At 53.4% G+C, this 19,309-nt stretch overlaps 2 protein-coding genes and 1 non-coding gene across 6 annotated transcripts in view; 2 read left to right on the forward strand and 1 right to left on the reverse strand.

Annotated features, from left to right (window-relative positions):
- The first annotated feature begins 1,248 nt into the window (after nucleotides 1–1,248).
- TRNAN-GUU (transfer RNA asparagine (anticodon GUU)) lies at nucleotides 1,249–1,322 on the forward strand. The gene has a single exon. It is a non-coding gene; the product is annotated as a tRNA-Asn (tRNA).
- Nucleotides 1,323–4,714: 3,392 nt separating this feature from the next.
- Nucleotides 4,715–10,164, forward strand: PSMB3 (proteasome 20S subunit beta 3). Its single transcript, XM_058858219.1, has 6 exons — nucleotides 4,715–4,897; nucleotides 5,019–5,203; nucleotides 6,615–6,722; nucleotides 7,234–7,411; nucleotides 8,042–8,136; nucleotides 10,065–10,164. The coding sequence occupies exons 1-6, from the start codon at nucleotides 4,895–4,897 to the stop codon at nucleotides 10,111–10,113; spliced, it is 618 nt and encodes a 205-aa protein (XP_058714202.1). The 5' UTR covers nucleotides 4,715–4,894; the 3' UTR covers nucleotides 10,114–10,164.
- A 1,053-nt stretch (nucleotides 10,165–11,217) lies between these two features.
- Nucleotides 11,218–19,309, reverse strand: part of PIP4K2B (phosphatidylinositol-5-phosphate 4-kinase type 2 beta) — a 30,238-nt gene continuing 22,146 nt past the window's right edge. For 3 of the 4 annotated variants that reach the window (XM_058857843.1, XM_058857844.1, XM_058857845.1), the window contains exon 10: nucleotides 11,218–16,517. In XM_058857843.1, coding sequence (XP_058713826.1) covers nucleotides 16,437–16,517 — 81 coding nt within the window. In that variant the 3' untranslated portion in view covers nucleotides 11,218–16,436. The remainder of the gene's footprint in view (nucleotides 16,518–19,309) is intronic. The other variant, XR_009279657.1, reaches the window with a different exon arrangement.

Below are 19,309 nucleotides of genomic sequence, written 5' to 3' on the forward strand. Positions count from 1 at the left end.
CGGGGGTCCCCGGTGGCTCCGTGCCCGGGGGTTCCCGGTGGCTCCGTGCCCGGGGGTCCCGGTGGCTCCGTGCCCGGGGGTCCCCGGTGGCTCCGTGCCCGCGGGTCCCGGTGGCTCCGTGCCCGCGGGTCCCGGTGGCTCCGTGTCCGGGGGTTCCCGGTGGCTCCGTGCCCGGAGGTCCCGGTGGCTCCGTGCCCGGGGGTCCCGGTGGTCCCGTGCCCGGGGGTTCCCGGTGGGCCGCTGCCAGCGCCTCTCTCCCGGTTCCCGGTACCGGGGCCGGCGCCTGCTGGAGCCGGGGCCGGTATCAGCGCTCGCTTGCCCCGGTTCTGGCTGCCCTTTCCCGGTGCCTGGAGCCGGTGTCCCCATTCCCGGTGTCCCGTTCCCGTTCCCCCGTTCCCATTCCCGGTGTCCCATTCCCGGCGTCCCATTCCCGTTGTCCCGTTCCCGGTGTCCCGGTGTTCCGTTCCCATTCCCGGTGTCCCATTCCCGGTGTCTCATTCCCGGTGTCCCATTCCCCCGTTCCCGCTCCCGTTCCCGCTCCCATTCCCGGTGTCCCGTTCCCGTTCCCATTCCCGGTGTCCCGTTCCCATTCCCGGTGTCTCATTCCCGGTGTCCCGTTCCCATTCCCGGTGTCCCATTCCCGGTGTCCCGTTCCCATTCCCGGTGTCTCATTCCCGGTGTCCCGTTCCCATTCCCGGTGTCCCATTCCCGGTGTCCTGTTCCCATTCCCGGTGTCTCATTCCCGGTGTCCCGTTCCCGTTCCCGTTCCCATTCCCCGTGTCCCATTCCCGGTGTCCCATTCCCGGTGTCTCATTCCCGGTGTCCCATTCCCGGTGTCTCATTCCCGGTGTCCCATTCCCCCGTTCCCGTTCCCGTTCCCATTCCCGGTGTCCCATTCCCGGTGTCTCATTCCCGGTGTCCCATTCCCCCGTTCCCGTTCCCGTTCCCATTCCCGGTGTCCCGTTCCCGGTGTCTCATTCCCGGTGTCCCATTCCCCCGTTCCCATTCCCATTCCCGGTGTCCCATTCCCGGTGTCCTGTTCCCATTCCCGGTGTCTCATTCCCGGTGTCCCATTCCCCCGTTCCCGCTCCCATTCCCGGTGTCTCATTCCCGGTGTCCCATTCCCGGTGTCCCATTCCCGGTGTCCTGTTCCCATTCCCGGTGTCCCATTCCCCCGTTCCCGCTCCCGTTCCCGTTCCCGTTCCCGCTCCGGTCTGAGTGCTGCGGGCCGGCGCCGCTGGCAGCGCGGTCTCTGTGGCGCAATCGGTTAGCGCGTTCGGCTGTTAACCGAAAGGTTGGTGGTTCGAGCCCACCCAGGGACGGAACCGCTCCTTTTACCTCCGCCGCTCCTTTTTTCCCCTCTTTTCCCGGGACCAGCCCCAGGGAACGGCCCGGGACGGACAGGGAGAAAATTCCAGGGGCTGGGATTTGTTCCGGGCGCTCCCCGCGGGCTCACGGCTCCATCCGGGGTGGAAAAGCCGCTCTCGGTGCTCCCAAAGCGCCGCTGCTCATCCCGCGGGCCCCGCTGTGCTCCCACAAGGACATTCCGGGACATTCAAATCGGACCTGAAATCCTCCTTCCACCCAAATTCCCGATTTTGCCTCCGAATTCAGCTGAAGGGGGTCCCAAATCTGCCAGACCGAGCTTCCCCTCCCTTAAAACCGCGGTCAAATCCATCCCTGAGCTGGGGTTCAGCCCAGAAATGTTAGAATTCCTGCTTTAACCCGGGGCACGAGGCCGGGATGGATCCCTGGGATTCCCAGCGGGGCTGCGGCTCCTGCCGGGAATTTTAATGCTGGAAAACACCTCCAAAAACACCTGGAAAATACAATTTGAAAGGACAGCAGGCGCGGGCTGGGCTCTGCTCCAGGGATTCTCTCCCGGGATTCTCTCCAGGGATTTTCTCCCGGGATTCTCTCCCCGGTTTCTCTCCCGGATTCTCTCCCGGGATTCGCTCTGGCCCCGCTCCAGCGCTTCCCAAGGAGATTTCTGGGAGAATCCCTTTGGATCCGCTGTGCCCGGCCCCGCAGGGCGAGCTCGGGGCTTTGTCCCGTTCCAGCTGTGCCACATCCAGCTGTGTCCCCCGGATCCAGCTGTGCCCCCCCGGATCCAGCTGTACCCCAGCCAGCTGTGCCCCCCCGGATCCAGCTGTGCCCCCCGGATCCAGCTGTGCCCCCCCGGATCCAGCTGTGCCCCCCCGGATCCAGCTGTGCCCCCCCCGGATCCAGCTGTGCCCCCCCGGATCCAGCTGTTCCCCCCCGGATCCAGCTGTGCCACATCCAGCTCTGCCCCCCGGATCCAGCTGTGCCCCCCCGGATCCAGCTGTGCCCCCCGGATCCAGCTGTGCCCCCCCGGATCCAGCTGTGCCCCCCCGGATCCAGCTGTGCCCCCCCGGATCCAGCTGTTCCCCCCCGGATCCAGCTGTGCCCCCATCGATCCAGCTCTGCCCCCGACTGATCCAGATGTTTCCCGAGTGTCCAGCTGTTCCCGGGATCCAGCCATGCCCCCATCGCTCCAGCTGTTCCCCCACTGATCCAGCTGTGCTCCCATCTCTCCAGCCCCGCCCCGATCCAGCTGTTTCCCCATTTTCCAGCTGTTCCCCCTATTGATCCAGCTCTCCCCCTATTGATCCAGCTGTTTCCATTTTCCAGCTGTTCCCATTATTCCCGCTATTCCCATTTTTCCCGCTATTCCCATTTTTCCAGCTGTTCCCATTTTTCCAGCTATTCCCATTTTCCAGCTGTTCCCATTTTCCAGCTGTTCCCATTATTCCCGCTATTCCCATTTTTCCACCTGTTCCCATTTTTCCAGCTATTCCCATTATTCCAGCTGTTCCCATTTTCCAGCTGTTCCCATTTTTTCCAGCTGTTCCCATTTTTCCAGCTGTTCCCATTATTCCAGCTGTTCCCATTTTCCAGCTGTTCCCATTATTCCAGCTGTTCCCATTATTCCCGCTATTCCCATTTTTCCAGCTATTCCCATTATTCCAGCTATTCCCATTTTCCAGCTCTTCCCATTTTTTCCAGCTGTTCCCATTTTTCCAGCTATTCCCATTTTTCCCGCTGTTCCCATTATTCCAGCTGTTCCCATTTTCCAGCTGTTCCCATTTTTCCAGCTATTCCCATTATTCCAGCTGTTCCCATTTTCCAGCTGTTCCCATTATTCCAGCTGTTCCCATTATTCCAGCTGTTCCCATTTTCCAGCTATTCCCATTATTCCAGCTGTTCCCATTTTCCAGCTGTTTCCATTATTCCCGCTATTCCCATTATTCCAGCTGTTCCCATTTTCCAGCTATTCCCATTATTCCAGCTATTCCCATTTTCCAGCTGTTCCCATTTTCCAGCTATTCCCATTTTCCAGCTGTTCCCATTTTTCCAGCTGTTCCCATTATTCCAGCTGTTCCCATTTTTCCAGCTATTCCCATTTTCCCGCTATTCCCATTTTTCCAGCTGTTCCCATTTTCCAGCTGTTCCCATTTTCCAGCTGTTCCCATTATTCCAGCTGTTCCCATTTTCCTGCTATTCCCATTATTCCAGCCGTTCCCATTTTCCCGCCGTTCCCATTTTCCAGCTGTTCCCATTTTCCAGCTGTTCCCATTTTCCAGCTGTTCCCATTTTCCAGCTATTCCCATTTTCCAGCTGTTCCCATTTTTCCAGCTGTTCCCATTTTTCCAGCTGTTCCCATTATTCCCGCTGTTCCCATTTTCCAGCTGTTCCCATTTTCCAGCTGTTCCCATTATTCCAGCTATTCCCATTTTCCAGCTGTTCCCATTTTTCCAGCTGTTCCCATTTTCCAGCTATTCCCATTTTCCAGCTGTTCCCATTTTCCCGCTATTCCCATTTTCCAGCTATTCCCATTTTCCAGCTATTCCCATTTTTCCAGCTGTTCCCATTTTCCAGCTGTTCCCATTATTCCAGCTGTTCCCATTTTCCCGCTATTCCCATTTTTTCCAGCTGTTCCCATTTTTCCAGCTGTTCCCATTTTTCCAGCTGTTCCCATTATTCCAGCTATTCCCATTTTCCAGCTATTCCCATTATTCCAGCTATTCCCATTTTTCCAGCTATTCCCATTTTTCCAGCTATTCCCATTTTCCAGCTATTCCCATTTTCCAGCTGTTCCCATTATTCCAGCTATTCCCATTTTCCAGCTGTTCCCATTTTCCCGCTATTCCCATTTTTCCAGCTGTTCCCATTTTCCCGCTGTTCCCATTTTTCCAGCTGTTCCCATTTTCCAGCTGTTCCCATTTTCCAGCTATTCCCATTTTTCCAGCTGTTCCCATTTTCCAGCTGTTCCCATTTTCCAGCTGTTCCCATTTTTCCAGCTGTTCCCATTTTCCCGCTGTTCCCATTTTTCCAGCTGTTCCCATTTTTCCAGCTGTTCCCATTATTCCAGCTGTTCCCATTTTCCAGCTGTTCCCATTTTTCCATCCCTGCCCCCCCCACTCCCGTCATGCCTCGCGCGCTCGCTGTGACTCGTCACTTTTCGGCCCCGCCCACGCAGCCGGAGCTCAGCCAATCAGCTGCGCGCACCGCGGCGGCTCCCGCCAATCACCAGCAGCGCTCTGGCTCCGGGCGGCGAATGGGGAGAGCAGAAGGCGGGACCAGCACCAATGGGAAGCGTCGCGGTGAGAGCGGCGGTGGCAACGACCAATGAGAAGCGGAGAGAGGCGGGACCAGCGGGGGCGGCAGCCAATGGGAAGCGTTGGGGGCGGGACCGACGGCGGCGCGGCGGGGCCGGAGCGGGGCGCGGGCAGAGAGCGGGCCGGGAGCGAGAGGGGACGGAGCGGGGAGAGAGCGGCGACAGAACCGGGACAGAACCGGGACAGAGCGGCGACAGAGCCGGGACACAGCGAGCACACAGCGCGGGTAGAGCCGGGACACAAGAGCCGCAGCCATGGTGAGAGCCGGGGCGGGGGAGCCGCGGCCGGGAGGCCGCTCCGTGAGGGGAAGCCGTGAGGGGAAGCGGCGGGCGGGGCCCGGCGGCCGCCGCGGAGCCCCTGAGCCGCCGCTCCCCGCAGTCCATCATGTCCTACAACGGCGGGGCCGTCATGGCCATGAGGGGAAGGGGCTGCGTGGCCATCGCCGCCGACCGGCGGTTCGGGATCCAGGCGCAGACCGTCACCACCGACTTCCAGAAGATTTTCCCCATGGGACAAAGGCTCTACATCGGCCTGGCCGGGCTGGCCACCGACGTGCAGACCGTGTAAGTGGAGTGCTTTGGTTAGAAATTATGTGGGAAATTGATAAATAACGTAAAAATATATATATATATATTTTGTAATAAATACCGAGGGTAGCTTGGTGTTTATATATTATATATTTGTATATATATATATATATATACATATATATACACATATATATACATATATACACATATATACACATATATATACACATATATACATATATATACACATATATATACATATATATTCATATATATACACATATATACACATATATATATTATATATATACATATGTATATAATATATATATAATATACATATATTATATATTTGTATGTATATGGTATATATATATAATATATATTTATATGAGCTGTTCTTTATGTTATATATATAATTATGTATGATTATATATATCATTATATGTCTATATATATTATATATAATTATAAAATAAATTATTATAAAACATGTATTTTACATATATATGTAGATATATACATATATATATAATATATACATATTCTGTTGAGGGCACATTGGGGCTAAAATGGAACTTTCAGTGCTGAAATTGAATTTTCAGTGCTAAAATTGAACTTTCAGTGCAAAGATTTCACCTGAACTGCAGAGGAAGCTGCAGCTGCACGCTCTCCCTGGCCTGGTGCTGGTGTGAGGGAGAGGGAGAGGGAGAGGAAAGGAAGAGGGAGAAGAGGAGGGAGAGGAGAGGAAGAGGAAGATGAAGAGGAGAGGGAATGGGAGAGGAAAGGAAGAGGGAGAGGAAGAGGAGAAGAAGAGAAGAGGGAGAGGAGAGGAAGAGGAAGATGAAAAGGAGAGGGAATGGGAGAGGAAGGGGAGAGGAAGAGGAGAGGAAGAGCAAGAGGAAGAGGGAATGGGAGAAGAAGGGAAGATGAAGATGAAGAGGAGAGGGAATAGGAGAGGAAGATGAAGAGAGAGAGGAGATGAAGAGGAAGAGGAGATGAAGAGGAAGAGGAGAGGGAATGGGAGAGGGAGAGGAAGAGAGGAGATGAAGAGGAAGAGGAGATGAAGAGGAAGAGGAGAGGGAATAGGAGAGGAAGATGAAGAGAGAGAGGAGATGAAGAGGAAGAGGAGATGAAGATGAAGAGGAGAGGGAATGGGAGAGGGAGAGGAAGAGGAGAGGGAGAGGAGAGGAGAGGAGAGGAGAGGAAGAGCAAGAGGAAGAGGGAATGGGAGAGGAAGGGAAGAGGGAGAGGGAGAGGGAGAGGAAGAGGAGAGGAAGAGCAAGAGGAAGAGGGAATGGGAGAGGGAGAGGAGAGGAAGAGGAAGATGAAGAGGAGAGGGAATGGGAGAGGAAGATGAAGAGAGGAGATGAAGAGGAAGAGGAGATGAAGAGGAAGAGGAGGGAAGCTGCTGTGCTTCAGCCCCTTTGTGATGTTTTTGCAGGGCCCAGAGGCTGAAGTTCCGGCTGAATCTCTACGAGCTGAAGGAAGGGAGGCAGATCAAGCCCCAGACCTTCATGAGCATGGTGTCCAACCTGCTCTACGAGAGGAGGTAAAACTGCACAAAGCTTCTCTCTGCTGCCACTTCTTGAGGATTTGAGGAGATTTTCTGTGAAAACCGCTCTTGATGTGGCCAGAGGAGCCTGGATCATCTCCTGGTGCCACCAGCACCTTCCCTGAAGGGATTGTTGTTGTCTCAGGGTGAGGTTTCCTCCTCAAGTTGTCTCAAACCGAGTCGGTTGTCAAGGCAGAGCAAACTCCTGCCACTTCAGGGTGGTTTGCTGCCCCAAATCCTCTGCAGGGCGCTCCTGGAAGGAGCTGTGGGACGTTTTCCTGTGCCTGGAAAACATTTCTGGGGGACGTGGGAGCGCAGCAGGGACTGGGCCAGGAGGGCAGGGAGTGGCTGGAGCTGTGGCTGGGCTGGGAATTCAGGGCAGGTTCTCCAGCAGAAGGGTGAGGGGAGCCCTGGGAACGGTCAGGACCCCAACCCCAGGCCCAGGGTGGGATTTTTGGGGTTTCTGGGATGATCCCCGTGGCCCCTCCCGGGCTGTCCTTGCCGCCAGGTTCGGTCCCTACTACACGGAGCCGGTGATCGCGGGGCTGGACCCGCTCAGCCACGAGCCCTTCATCTGCTCGCTCGACCTCATCGGCTGCCCCATGGTCACCGACGACTTCGTGGTCAGCGGCACCTGCTCCGAGCAGATGTACGGGATGTGCGAGTCCCTGTGGGAGCCTGACATGGTGAGCGGGGCTGGGATCCCTCAGGATCCACTGGCATCTCCCTGGGATCTCCTGGGGTCTCCTGGGTTCCCCTGGGTTCTGCTGGGATTCCCCTGGGATCTCCTGGGTTCCCCTGGGTTTTCCTGGGATCTCACTGGGATCCCTCAGGATCTCCTGGGATCTCACTGGGATCCCTCAGGATCTCCTGGGATCTCCTGGGTTCCCCTGGGATCTCCTGGGATTCCCCTGGGATCTCCTGGGTTCCCCTGGGATTTTCTGGGTTCCCCTGGGTTCCCCTGGGATTTCTTGGGTTCCTCTGGGATCTCCTGGTTTCCCCTGGGATCTCCTGGTTTCCCCTGGGATTTCCTGGGATCTCCTGGGATTTCCTGGGATTCCCCTGGGTTCCCCTGGGATTCCCCTGGGTTCCCCTGGGATTTCCTGGGATCCCCTGGGATCTCCTGGGATTCCCCCAGGATCCCCTGGCATTCCTGTATTGTTCAACTCCCCCTCTTGTGCTGCCTGGGGTGAGGCTCCAGCTTCCCTCTTCAGCCCGGGAGGGGAACCTTGTGGGATGTTTTGGGTGGGATTTGGGTGAAATCCAGGGATTTTCAGGCCAGGTGAGCTCATTGCTGTGTTCCCTGCGTGCCCCAGGAGCCCGAGCACCTCTTTGAGACCATCTCGCAGGCCATGCTCAACGCCGTGGACAGAGACGCCATTTCCGGCATGGGAGTGGTGGTGCACGTCATGTGAGTGCTGCTCCTTGTGGGAATTATCCTGGGAGATGGGAATTCCCTTCCTCTGGGGGGTCCTGAATCCCGGGAGATGGGAATTCCCTTCCTCTGGGGGGTCCTGAATCCCGGGAGATGGGAATTCCCTTCCTCTGGGGGTCCCTGAATCCCAGGAGATGGGAATTCCCTCCCTCTGGGGGGTCCCTGAATCCCGGGAGATGGGAATTCCCGTCCTCTGGGGGTCCCTGAATCCCGGGAGATGGGAATTCCCTTCCTTTGGGGGGTTCCTGAATCCCAGGAGACGGGAATTCCCTTCCTCTGGGGGGTCCTGAATCCCAGGAGATGGGAATTCCTGTCCTCTGGGGGGTCCCTGAATCCCAGGAGATGGGAATTCCCTTCCTCTGGGGGTCCCTGAATCCCGGGAGATGGGAATTCCCTTCCTCTGGGGGTCCCTGAATCCCGGGAGATGGGAATTCCCTTCCTCTGGGGGTCCCTGAATCCCGGGAGATGGGAATTCCCTTCCTCTGGGGGCTCCATAAATCCCAGGAGCTGGGAATTCCCTCCAGGGGTTCCACAAATCCTGGGAGATGGGAATTCCCTCCCTCTGGGGGGTCCACAAATCCCAGGAGCTGGGAATTCCCTTCCTGTGGGGGCTCCACAAATCTCTGGAGCTGGGAATTCCCATCCTCTGGGGGCTCCATAAATCCCAGGAGATGGGAATTCCCTCCAGGGATTCCCCAAATCCCAGGAGCTGGGAATTCCCTTCCTCCACAGGCTCCCCAAATCCTGGGAGAAGGGAATTCCCTTCCTCAGGGGGCTCCACAAATCCTGGGACCTGGGAATTCCCTCCAGGGGCTCCCCAAATCCTGCCCTCAGCAAGGCCCAGCCCCTCCCTGGGCTTTGATTTTGCTGGAGCAAAGAAAAAACTCCTGGAGTTTGAATCCCACTCAGGGATTCCCTGGCTGCATTCCCATGGGATGAGGATGGAATCCTGGAGTTTTAATCCCACTCAGGGATTCCCAGCCTGCATTCCCATGGGATGAGGATGGAATCCTGGAGTTTGAGTCTCACTCAGGGATTCCCTGGCTGCATTCCCACAGGATGAGGATGGAATCCTGGAGTTTGAATCCCACTCAGGAATTCCCAGCCTGCATTCCCATGGGATGAGGATGGAATCCTGGAGTTTGAATCCCACTCAGGGATTCCCTGGCTGCATTCCCACGGGATGAGGATGGAATCCTGGAGTTTGAATCCCACTCAGGGATTCCCTGGCTGCATTCCCATGGGATGAGGATGGAATCCTGGAGTTTGAGTCTCAGGGATTCCCAGCCTGCATTCCCATGGGATGAGGATGGAATCCTGGAGTTTGAATCCCACTCAGGGATTCCCTGGCTGCATTCCCACAGGATGAGGATGGAATCCTGGAGTTTGTCTCCTGCTCAGGGATTCCCTGGCTGCATTCCCACGGGATGAGGATGGAATCCTGGAGTTTGAGTCTCACTCAGGGATTCCCTGGCTGCATTCCCATGGGATGAGGATGGAATCCTGGAGTTTGTCTGCTGCTCAGGGATTCCCTGGCTGCATTCCCATGGGATGAGGATGGAATCCTGGAGTTTGAGTCTCACTCAGGGATTCCCTGGCTGCATTCCCATGGGATGAGGATGGAATCCTGGAGTTTGGATCCCATTCAGGGATTCCCTGGCTGCATTCCCACGGGAATGAGGAGGCTCTGCACCACACGGATGCAGCATTAACTCCCAGCTCTGGCTGCTCTAAAAACAAATCCCAATTTTCTTCCTGCAGCATCCCAAGCCTGGGAACTCCCGGAATTTCGGGTTCAAAAACCCAACCGAGCTCCCCGGCCCTTCCCGAGCTGCAGGGTGGGGTTTAAAGCCGGGTTCATCAATAAATGATCAATAATCAATCTCCTCTCTTTCCCCCTGCAGAGAGAAAGACAAGATCACCACCAGGACGCTGAAGGCTCGCATGGATTAGCCCAGCACGGCCTCTCGGGACTTTTAACAATAAAACTCTGCCCTGCACTCGCCTCTGGCTGGCTCTGAGTGGGCTCTGAGCCCCGACCCTGCGGCACCACCGGGGGGTGGGAGCCCCCTGAGCCATTCCCAGCATGGGATGCAGCCCAGGAATGGCTTTTCCTGCCAGATCCCAGCTTGTGACAGCCAGCACTGGGAAAAACTGGGAAAAAACCACACGGGAAGAGGCTGCTCCAGTTGGGGAATGGTGGAATGGGTTGGTTGGGAAGGGAGCTCACGGTGCCACCTCCCACTGGAGGCTGCTCCAAAGCGTTTCCAGGGATGGGAATAATGATCCTGAATTCTGGGAATGATCCTGAATTCTGGGAATGATCCTGAATTCTGGGAATGATCCTGAATTCTGGGAATGATCCTGAATTCTGGGAATGATCCCGAATTCTGGGAATGATCCTGAGTTCTGGGAATGATCCTGAGTTCTGGGAATGATCCTGAATTCTGGAAATTATCCTGAATTCTGGGAATGATCCTGAATTCTGGGAATGATCCTGAATTCTGGGAATGATCCTGAATTCTGAGAATGATCCTGAATTCTGGGAATGATCCTGAATTCTGGAAATGACCCTGAGTTCTGGAAATGCTCCTGAGTTCTGGAAATGATCCTGAATTCTGAGAATGATCCTGAATTCTGGGAATGATCCTGAGTTCCAGAAATGCTCCTAAATTCTGGGAATGATCCCGAATTCTGGGAATGATTCTGAATTCTGGGAATGATCCTGAATTCTGGGAATGATCCCGAGTTCTGGAAATGATCCTGAATTCTGGCAATTATCCAGAATTCTGGAAATCATCCTGAATTCTGGAAATGCTCCTGAATTCTGCTGGAAATCCTGTCAGTCCAACGTGTCCACACTGAGGACAGGAATAACTAAATCCACACCAAAACCAAGGAATTAACACAATTCCCCCTGGGAATTCCATCCCATCCCCTCCCCACCCTCCCAGGCAGGGAATTCTCCCCAGTTTCCCATTTCAATTCCGTCCTTTTCCCGGTTTTCCCCCTGTCCTGTCCCCTCCAGGTCAAAGAGCACAGTGGGGAGGGCCCAGGTGTACACAAAGTTTTAATTTTATTTTGTTGTTTTTTGTTTTGTTTTGTTTTTTTGTTTGTTTTTTTTTCTCTGGTTGGAGACTCATCTCGTAACATGCATGCATTTCAAAACAGTAACAGTGTCTCAAACTGCTCCTAGCAAACAGACAAGCACAGAGGACTTCAAATTCCTATTTAAAAAACAGCAGTGAAAAATCCTAGAATGGTTTTGTTTTTTTTTTTCCATATTTTTTTTCCTTTTTTTTTAAGTTTTTTTTTTTCTTAATTTATTTTATTTTTTTTTTTAGTTTTTAGTTTTTAGGTTAAGCTTAATTTATTCACATTTTTTATTTTTTTATTTTTTTTTTTTATTTTTTTGTTTTTAAATTCAGTTGCACTGATTAGCCCTGCCCAGCCTCGTGACCTGTGTGTGGGAGCTGCTCCCATCCAGATTTAAATTTTGGGATTTTAAATCGGGTTTTTTTGAGTGAAAAAAACCAAAAAAAACCAAAATGTCCAGAGCTCCTGGATCCCAGTTATCCATGGGATCCATCCCAAAAATCCAGGACGAGGGGCAGGGGCTCTGCAGGAACGGGAAATTTGGGAATTTGGGGCTGGGCTCACCCCCACCTTGATTTTGGGGGAAAAAAAAAATCCTTCAGCTGGGGGTGAAATTCCAGGAATTTTCCAAAAAAAAAGGACTGCATAGTAGTCATGGATTGGGAATATCCACAACCTCCTCAGCGGGCTGGGAATCCTCAGCTTGGGAAAGCAGGAATTTCCTCCCCCCCCAAAAACAAAACAAAAGGAAATAAAAGTGAAAGTGGTTGAGTTTTCCATCCCCAAAGGATGAATTCCATCCCCAGGGGGTGAATTCCAGATGAATTCCATGATTGTGGCTCTCGGGATGAAACACAGGCAGAGGCCAGAGGGAATTCCTGGGGATTCTCCCAAATTCCAGAGGGAATTCCTGAGGATTCTCCCAAATTCCAGAGAGAATTCTGGGGAATTCTCCAAAATTCCAAAGGGAATTCTGGGGATTCTCCCAAATTCCAAAGGGAACTCAGGGGATTCTCCCAAATTCCAAAGGGAATTCTGGAGATTCTCCCAAATTCCGGAGGGAATTCCTGAGGATTCTCCCAAATTCCAGAGAGAATTCTGGGGAATTCTCAAGAATTCCCAAGAGAACTCCTGAGAATTCTCCCAAATTCCAGAGGAAAGGAACTCTGGGGATTCTCCCAAATTCCAAAGGGAATTCTGGGGATTCTCCCAAATTCCAGAAGGAAGGAACTCTTGGGGATTCTCCCAAATTCCAGAGGGAATTCCTGGAGATTGACCCAAATTCTGGAGGGAATTCCTGAGGATTCTCCCAAATTCCAGAGAGAATTCTGGGGAATTCTCCCAAATTCCAGAAGGAACTCCTGAGGATTCTCCTGAATTCCAGAGGGAAGGAACTCAGGGGATTCTCCCAAATTCCAGAGGAAAGGAACTCTGGGGATTCTCCCAAATTCCAAAGGGAATTCTGGAGATTCTCCCAAATTCCAGAGGCACCTCCCGGGGGTGTTCCCAGATCCCAGCAGGATCCCATTCCATGGATTCCCTGGATGGGATTTCAGTGTTTGCAGTGGATTTATTGCACTTCATTGCCCAGAGCTGCCCCCGGCTCCCCTGGGATCTCAGATCTCCCAACAGGGAAATTCCCAACAGGGAAATTCCCAACAGGAAATTCCCAGCAGGAAATTCCCAACAGGAAATTCCCAGCAGGGAAATTCCCAGCAGGAAATTCCCAGCAGGAAATTCCCAACAGGAAATTCCCAACAGGAAATTCCCAGCAGGAAATTGCCAGCAGGAAATTCCCAACAGGAAATTCCCAGCAGGAAATTCCCAGCAGGAAATTCCCAGCACAAAATTCCCAGCAGGAAATTCCCAACAGGAAATTCCCAACAGGGAAATTCCCAGCAGGAAATTCCCAACAGGAAATTCCCAACAGGAAATTCCCAGCAGGAAATTCCCAACAGGAAATTCCCAGCAGGAAATTCCCAACAGGGAAATTCCCAACAGGGAAATTCCCAGCAGGAAATTCCCAGCAGGAAATTCCCAACAGGAAATTCCCAGCAGGAAATTCCCAACAGGAAATTCCCAGCAGGAAATTCCCAACAGGGAAATTCCCAACAGGGAAATTCCCAGCAGGAAATTCCCAGCAGGAAATTCCCAGCTCCCAGCAGATTTTGGGAATTTAGATCAGATCAGGGAGAGCTGCTGCTCACTCATTGTTTGGAATTCCACTGCAGCAAATTCTGCTTTTTTTTGTTTTGTTTTTTTGCCAAAAAAATTCCTGAATTCTGCTGGAAATCCTGTCAGTCCATGCTGAGGACGGGAATAATTAAATCCACACCAAAAACAAGGAATTAGCACAAGCAGTTGGAAAAACAGAATGGAAAGGGCTGGGTTTTCATTTTTTTTTTAAATACTTGAGTTAAAAAAGTGACCTAAAACAAGATTTAAAAGGAAAAAAAATAAAACAAAACAAAGAAAAAGAACCAAAAAAAAAAAAAAATCCCTTTTAAAAACAAATCAAATATTTGCAGTTTCACTTCTTGTCCTGGTAATAAAAATACTGTCTAGAAACAAAAATTAGCATTTTTAAGGTAATGCTACTTCTCCAAATGTAAACAATATACAAAAAAAAACCAACTTCTGTTAAACAAAGTTCCATACCTGGGTTGCATTAGGTGAGAAAATTGCATTTAAATCACTTTAAATACACGAGATGGGACAGTGCTAAAGGGAAAAATCCCTGTGGGGCTCCCCTGAAACAGCCAAATTTCACCCCAGCCTGGAAAAGGAAAATATTCCCTGCTCTCAAGCCCTTCTTTTTTTTTTTTGGCAGAACTCTGTAAGGATTTCTGCAGGAATTCCCCTGGGTTTGGATTTTTTATTCTTTTATTCCAGAATTCAGGGAAGGAGATTTTTGCCATCCTCACCTCCCCTTTTTCTCTGGGTTTGATTTGTGGTGTTCAACCACCTCCTGCTCTCCCTCCTCCCCCCATTTTTATTTTATTTTTTATCCTCCTCTTCATTTATTTAGTTTTGTTTTATAAATAGATGATTTTGAGATAAAACAGCTCCCAAAAGGAGAAGGGCAAACTTACCAAAGTTGCAGATTCAATGCAGATTTTTTTTTGTTTGTTTGTTTGTTTTTAAAAAAAACTGTCAGGAATAAAAAGTGATTGGTTTTTAATTCCTAATTAGCAGTAAACTTAAGTGCTTATTAAGAGAAAAGCAACCAAAATAATGCCCACAAAACGAAGCTCCAAGTCCTCCCTAATTTTTTTTTTTTTGTTGTTTTTTCTTTGTTTAAGGTGTTTTTTTTTTTTTGGGGTCGTGGCTTTTCCAGCTCCACAGGGGCAGCAGAAAGCAGCCACAACAAAAGGGAATGACTAAAAAAAAATCCTCAAATCCCATCAGGATCCCTAATTTTTCACCTTTTCCCAAATTCTATTTACAGTGCACCCTCAGGGGGTGGGGGGCTCTGATTTTAGCCCCCCTCAAGGTGGGGGGGATTCAGGAATGGGAAATAGGGAGGGGAGGAGGATGAAAAAGAAATCAAAACCAAATAAAAATTGTTAAAAACTTCCCCCCCCCCCCTCCCACAAACCCCAGATTGAGAGAATCAGAGGGTTAATTTAGGGGAATTACCAGGATGTGATGAGCACCAGTTATCTGTGAAAAAGGACCAAAATTCCACACAGCAAAAAAACCGCTACAAGCACAGGACAGACGCTCCCCGAACAAAGGCATGTGTGAAAAAACAGTTCCAAGGCAGATTAAGCAACTGTGTGTTTTCAACTGCAGAGAGGATTTGTTCAAAACTCCTAAATCCTGCTTGAAGAGAGAAAGGAAATTAAAAATAAAAATTAAAAAAAAAAAAAAAGAAGAGAATGACAAATCCAAAAAAAAAAAAAAAAAAAGGAAGAACCAGAAGTTGTGTAACTTGTGCAGCAGCAGAGCGAACAAAACCCACGGTGAGTCTGCCCAGCTTGGCTGTGGGGAAGGGTTAAAAGCGTTCTGGAGATAAAACAGGACGATTTCAGTCGCTCCAATCAGTCCCAAAATCCTTCACGGGGAGGAGGGGGCTGGAAGAAGAGAAGTCTTTCCACCATTTCCACTCCTGGAGGGTCGCTGAGAGGGGCTCAGCCCCGAGCCCAGGGCAGCTCCCAGCCCGATTCCAACTGTGCAAGTGACATTCCAGCAGAAATCCCACCAAAAACCAACCCAGGAACCTCTGCCAGGACACAGATCCAAGTACCTGTTGCAGGTGGGGTGGGGGAAGGAAGACTGAATAATTAATTAGCTAATTAACACTGGCAGGACTGTGATGGTGACCTCAGAGCCGTTCCCCACTGAGGGAATGACCAAAAAATCTTATCCTAAAGGTATAAAAATGCCTTTTTTTAATGTTTTTTTCTTTTCTTTTAATCTTTCTTTCAATCTTCAGAGCTGGCCAATTGAAATCACCCCAGGTCCGAGCACGTCGTGAGCTGAGGTTGCTCAATGCCTCTCTCACTTCTCACACTGATTGTTTTTTAGGAGTTACCCCTTTTTCTTAATTATTATTATTTTTTTAGAGATCATCTTTGGTAGATGTTCATTTCCCTCATCTTTCTCATCAATCAAGTGCAGTTACAAAAAAAGGTTTGTGGCTTTTTTTTTTTTGTCGTTGGTTTTGTTTTTTTTTTTATGTGTTTTTTCCTTTTGTTACTTAAATTAACCAAAAAAAATATAAAGTGTCCCAAGTCTGAATTTACCTAAAAATTCAGCGAACTCCTCCTTTTATCAGAATTATATTCCCATCCTTGAAATGGTGAGCTATTTTCCTTCCAATTCCTACCGAGAGGGAAATAAAAGGGGTGGGGTTTGATCGGTTTGGGTGGGGTTTGTTTTTTTTTTGTCTTTTCTGGCGAGGAAAGCCAGTCCCATAAAACAACAACAACAACGACACAGAAAAAAACAAGGAGTGGTTTTGTGGAGCGGGCGCCGCTCGCACTGACCGTCAGCGTTCCTGGGCACGGAGGAGGAGAGCGGCGCCGGAACAAAATGCACTTGGCTCGTTGGGATAAAAGCCCTCGGATCTGGGATCTGGGCACTTCTGTGAGCTGGGATCCCGCGGCGGCGGCGGCCCGAGGAGGGGGTGAGGATGAGGATGGCCGCGGCCGGCGGGAGCAGGGGAGGAGGCTGCACTATGTCAGGATGCTGGAGATGAACTCGTTGAAGCGTTTCGAGTACTGCTCGGGGTTAACGGTGGAGATCTCGGCCCCGGCCTGCGGGGAGACAGCGGGGTCAGGGGGACACGGGGACAGGGGGACACGGGGACACGGGGACAGGGGGACAGGGGGACAGGGGGACAGGGGGAGAGGGGGACAGGGGGAGAGGGGGTCAGGGGGACGGGGGGGTCAGGGGGTCAGGGGGACATGGGGACAGGGGGACACGGGGACAGGGGGACACGGGGACAGGGGGACACGGGGACAGGGGGACACGGGGACACGGGGTCAGGGGGTCAGGGGGACAGGGGGACATGGGGACAGGGGGACACGGGGACAGGGGGACAGGGGGTCAGGGGGTCAGGGGGACACAGGGACAGGGGGACACGGGGACAGGGGGACAGGGGGACACGGGGACAGGGGGACAGGGGGACACGGGGACAGGGGGACACGGGGACAGGGGGACAGGGGGACACGGGGACATGGGGACATGGGGACAGGGGGACACGGGGACAGGGGGATACGGGGACAGGGGGTCAGGGGGACAGGGGGACAGGGGGACACGGGGACAGGGGGACACGGGGACACGGGGACAGGAGGACAGGGGGACACAGGGACAGGAGGACAGGGGGACACAGGGACAGGGGGACAGGGGGACACGGGGACAGGGGGACACGGGGACACGGGGACAGGGGGACACGGGGACAGGGGGACAGGGGGACAGGGGGACACAGGGACAGGAGGACACGGGGACAGGGGGACAGGGGGACAGGGGGACACGGGGACAGGGGGACAGTGGGACAGGGGGTCAGGGGGACAGGGGGACACGGGGACAGGGGGACAGGGGGACACGGGGACAGGGGGTCAGGGGGACAGGGGGACACGGGGACAGGGGGACACGGGGACAGGGGGACAGGGGGACACAGGGACAGGGGGACAGTGGGACAGGGAAGGGTCAGGGGGACACGGGGACAGGGGGGTCAGTGAGAGTTCAGGGAAGGGTCAGCAAGGGCAGGGAAGGGTCAGGGAGGGGTCAGGGAGGGGTCAGGGAGGGGTCAGAGTGGGCAGGGGGGCAGCGAGGGGGCAGTGAGGGGTCAGTGAGGTCAGGGAAGGGTCAGGGAAGGGTCAAGGAGAGCAGGGGGGTCAGGGAGGGCTCAGGAGGGCAGCGAGGGGTCAGGGAAAGGTCAGGGAGGGGTCAGTGGGGTCAGGGAAGGGTCAGTGGGGTCAGGGAAGGGTCAGGGAGGGGTCAGGGAAAGGTCAGGGAGGGGTCAAGGAAGGATCAGGGTGGTCAGGGAAGGGTCAGGGTGGGTCAGCAGGGGTAAGGAGGGGTCAGGGTGGTTAAGGAGGGGTCAGGGTGGGTCAGCAGGGATCAGGGTGGCTCAGCAGGGGTCAGGGTGGTTAAGGAGGGGTCAGGGTGGGTCAGCAGCGGTCAGGGTGGGTCAGCAGGGGTCAGGGTGGCTCAGCAGGGGTCAGGGTGGCTCAGCAGCGGTCAGCAGGGCTCAGCAGGGGTCAGCAGTGGTCAGGGTGGGTCAGCAGGGGTAAGGAGGGGTCAGGTGGGTAAGGAGGGGTCAGGGTGGGTCAGCAGGGCTCAGCAGGGCTCAGCAGGGGTCAGGGTGGGTAAGGAGGGGTCAGGGTGGCTCAGCAGGGCTCAGCAGGGGTCAGGGTGGGTCAGCAGGGGTCAGGGTGGCTCAGCAGGGGTCAGCAGGGCTCAGCAGGGGTCAGGGGCACAGCCCCCCTGCTGGGGAGGACCCCTGGCTAAGACAAAGCCCCTCAGGCTGGAGAGATGCCCAAGGACAGGGATCTCAGCTGTGCCTCCAGCCCCGGCACCGGCCAGCTCCTGTGTGCTCCTCCAGAGCCTCCAGAGCCGGGCCAGGCAGGGCTGGGGTGCATCCCAGGAAAAGGTTTTCCATCCAGAGGGTGTCTGAGCACTGGAACAGCTCCCCAGGGAATGGGCACCGCCCCGAGGCGGCCTGAGCTCCCAGGGTGGGATTTGGGATGGGATTTGGGCTCTGTGCAGGGCCAGCAGCTGCACTCCATGGTCTCGATGGGTCCCTTCCAGCCCAGCTCATTCCATCATTCCATGATCCCATCATTCCATGACCCCATCATTCCATGATCCCATCATTCCATCATTCCATGATCCCATCATTCCATCATTCCATGATCCCATCATTCCATCATTCCATGATCCCATACAAACTCCCCATGGTGCTGCTGCATGGGCTGGACTTGACCTTAAAGGTCCTTTCCAACCTTAGCAATTCCCTGATTCCATGTCCTGCTGGGAAGCCCAGGGTGGCTCAGGGTGACACAGCAGTGACCCCAGGGTGTCACCCTGAGCCAGGACACACAGCAGTGACCCCAGGGTGTCACCCTGAGCCAGGACAGGAGTGACCCCAGGGTGTCACCCTGAGCCAGGACACACAGCAGTGACCCCAGGGTGTCACCCTGAGCCAGGACAGGAGTGACCCCAGGGTGTCACCCTGAGCCAGGACACAGCAGTGACCCCAGGGTGTCACCCTGAGCCAGGACAGGAGTGACCCCAGGGTGTCACCCTGAGCCAGGACAGGAGTGACCCCAGGGTGTCACCCTGAGCCAGGACACACAGCAGTGACCCCAGGGTGTCACCCTGAGCCAGGACACACAGCAGTGACCCCACGGTGTCACCCTGAGCCAGGACACAGCAGTGACCCCAGGGTGTCACCCTGAGCCAGGACACACAGCAGTGACCCCAGGGTGTCACCCTGAGCCAGGACACAGCAGTGACCCCAGGGTGTCACCCTGAGCCAGGACACACAGCAGTGACCCCAGGGTGTCACCCTGAGCCAGGACACACAGCAGTGACCCCAGGG

This window comes from Poecile atricapillus, chromosome 27 (assembly GCF_030490865.1).
Source record: "Poecile atricapillus isolate bPoeAtr1 chromosome 27, bPoeAtr1.hap1, whole genome shotgun sequence".
In the NCBI taxonomy this organism is placed as follows: domain Eukaryota; kingdom Metazoa; phylum Chordata; class Aves; order Passeriformes; family Paridae; genus Poecile; species Poecile atricapillus.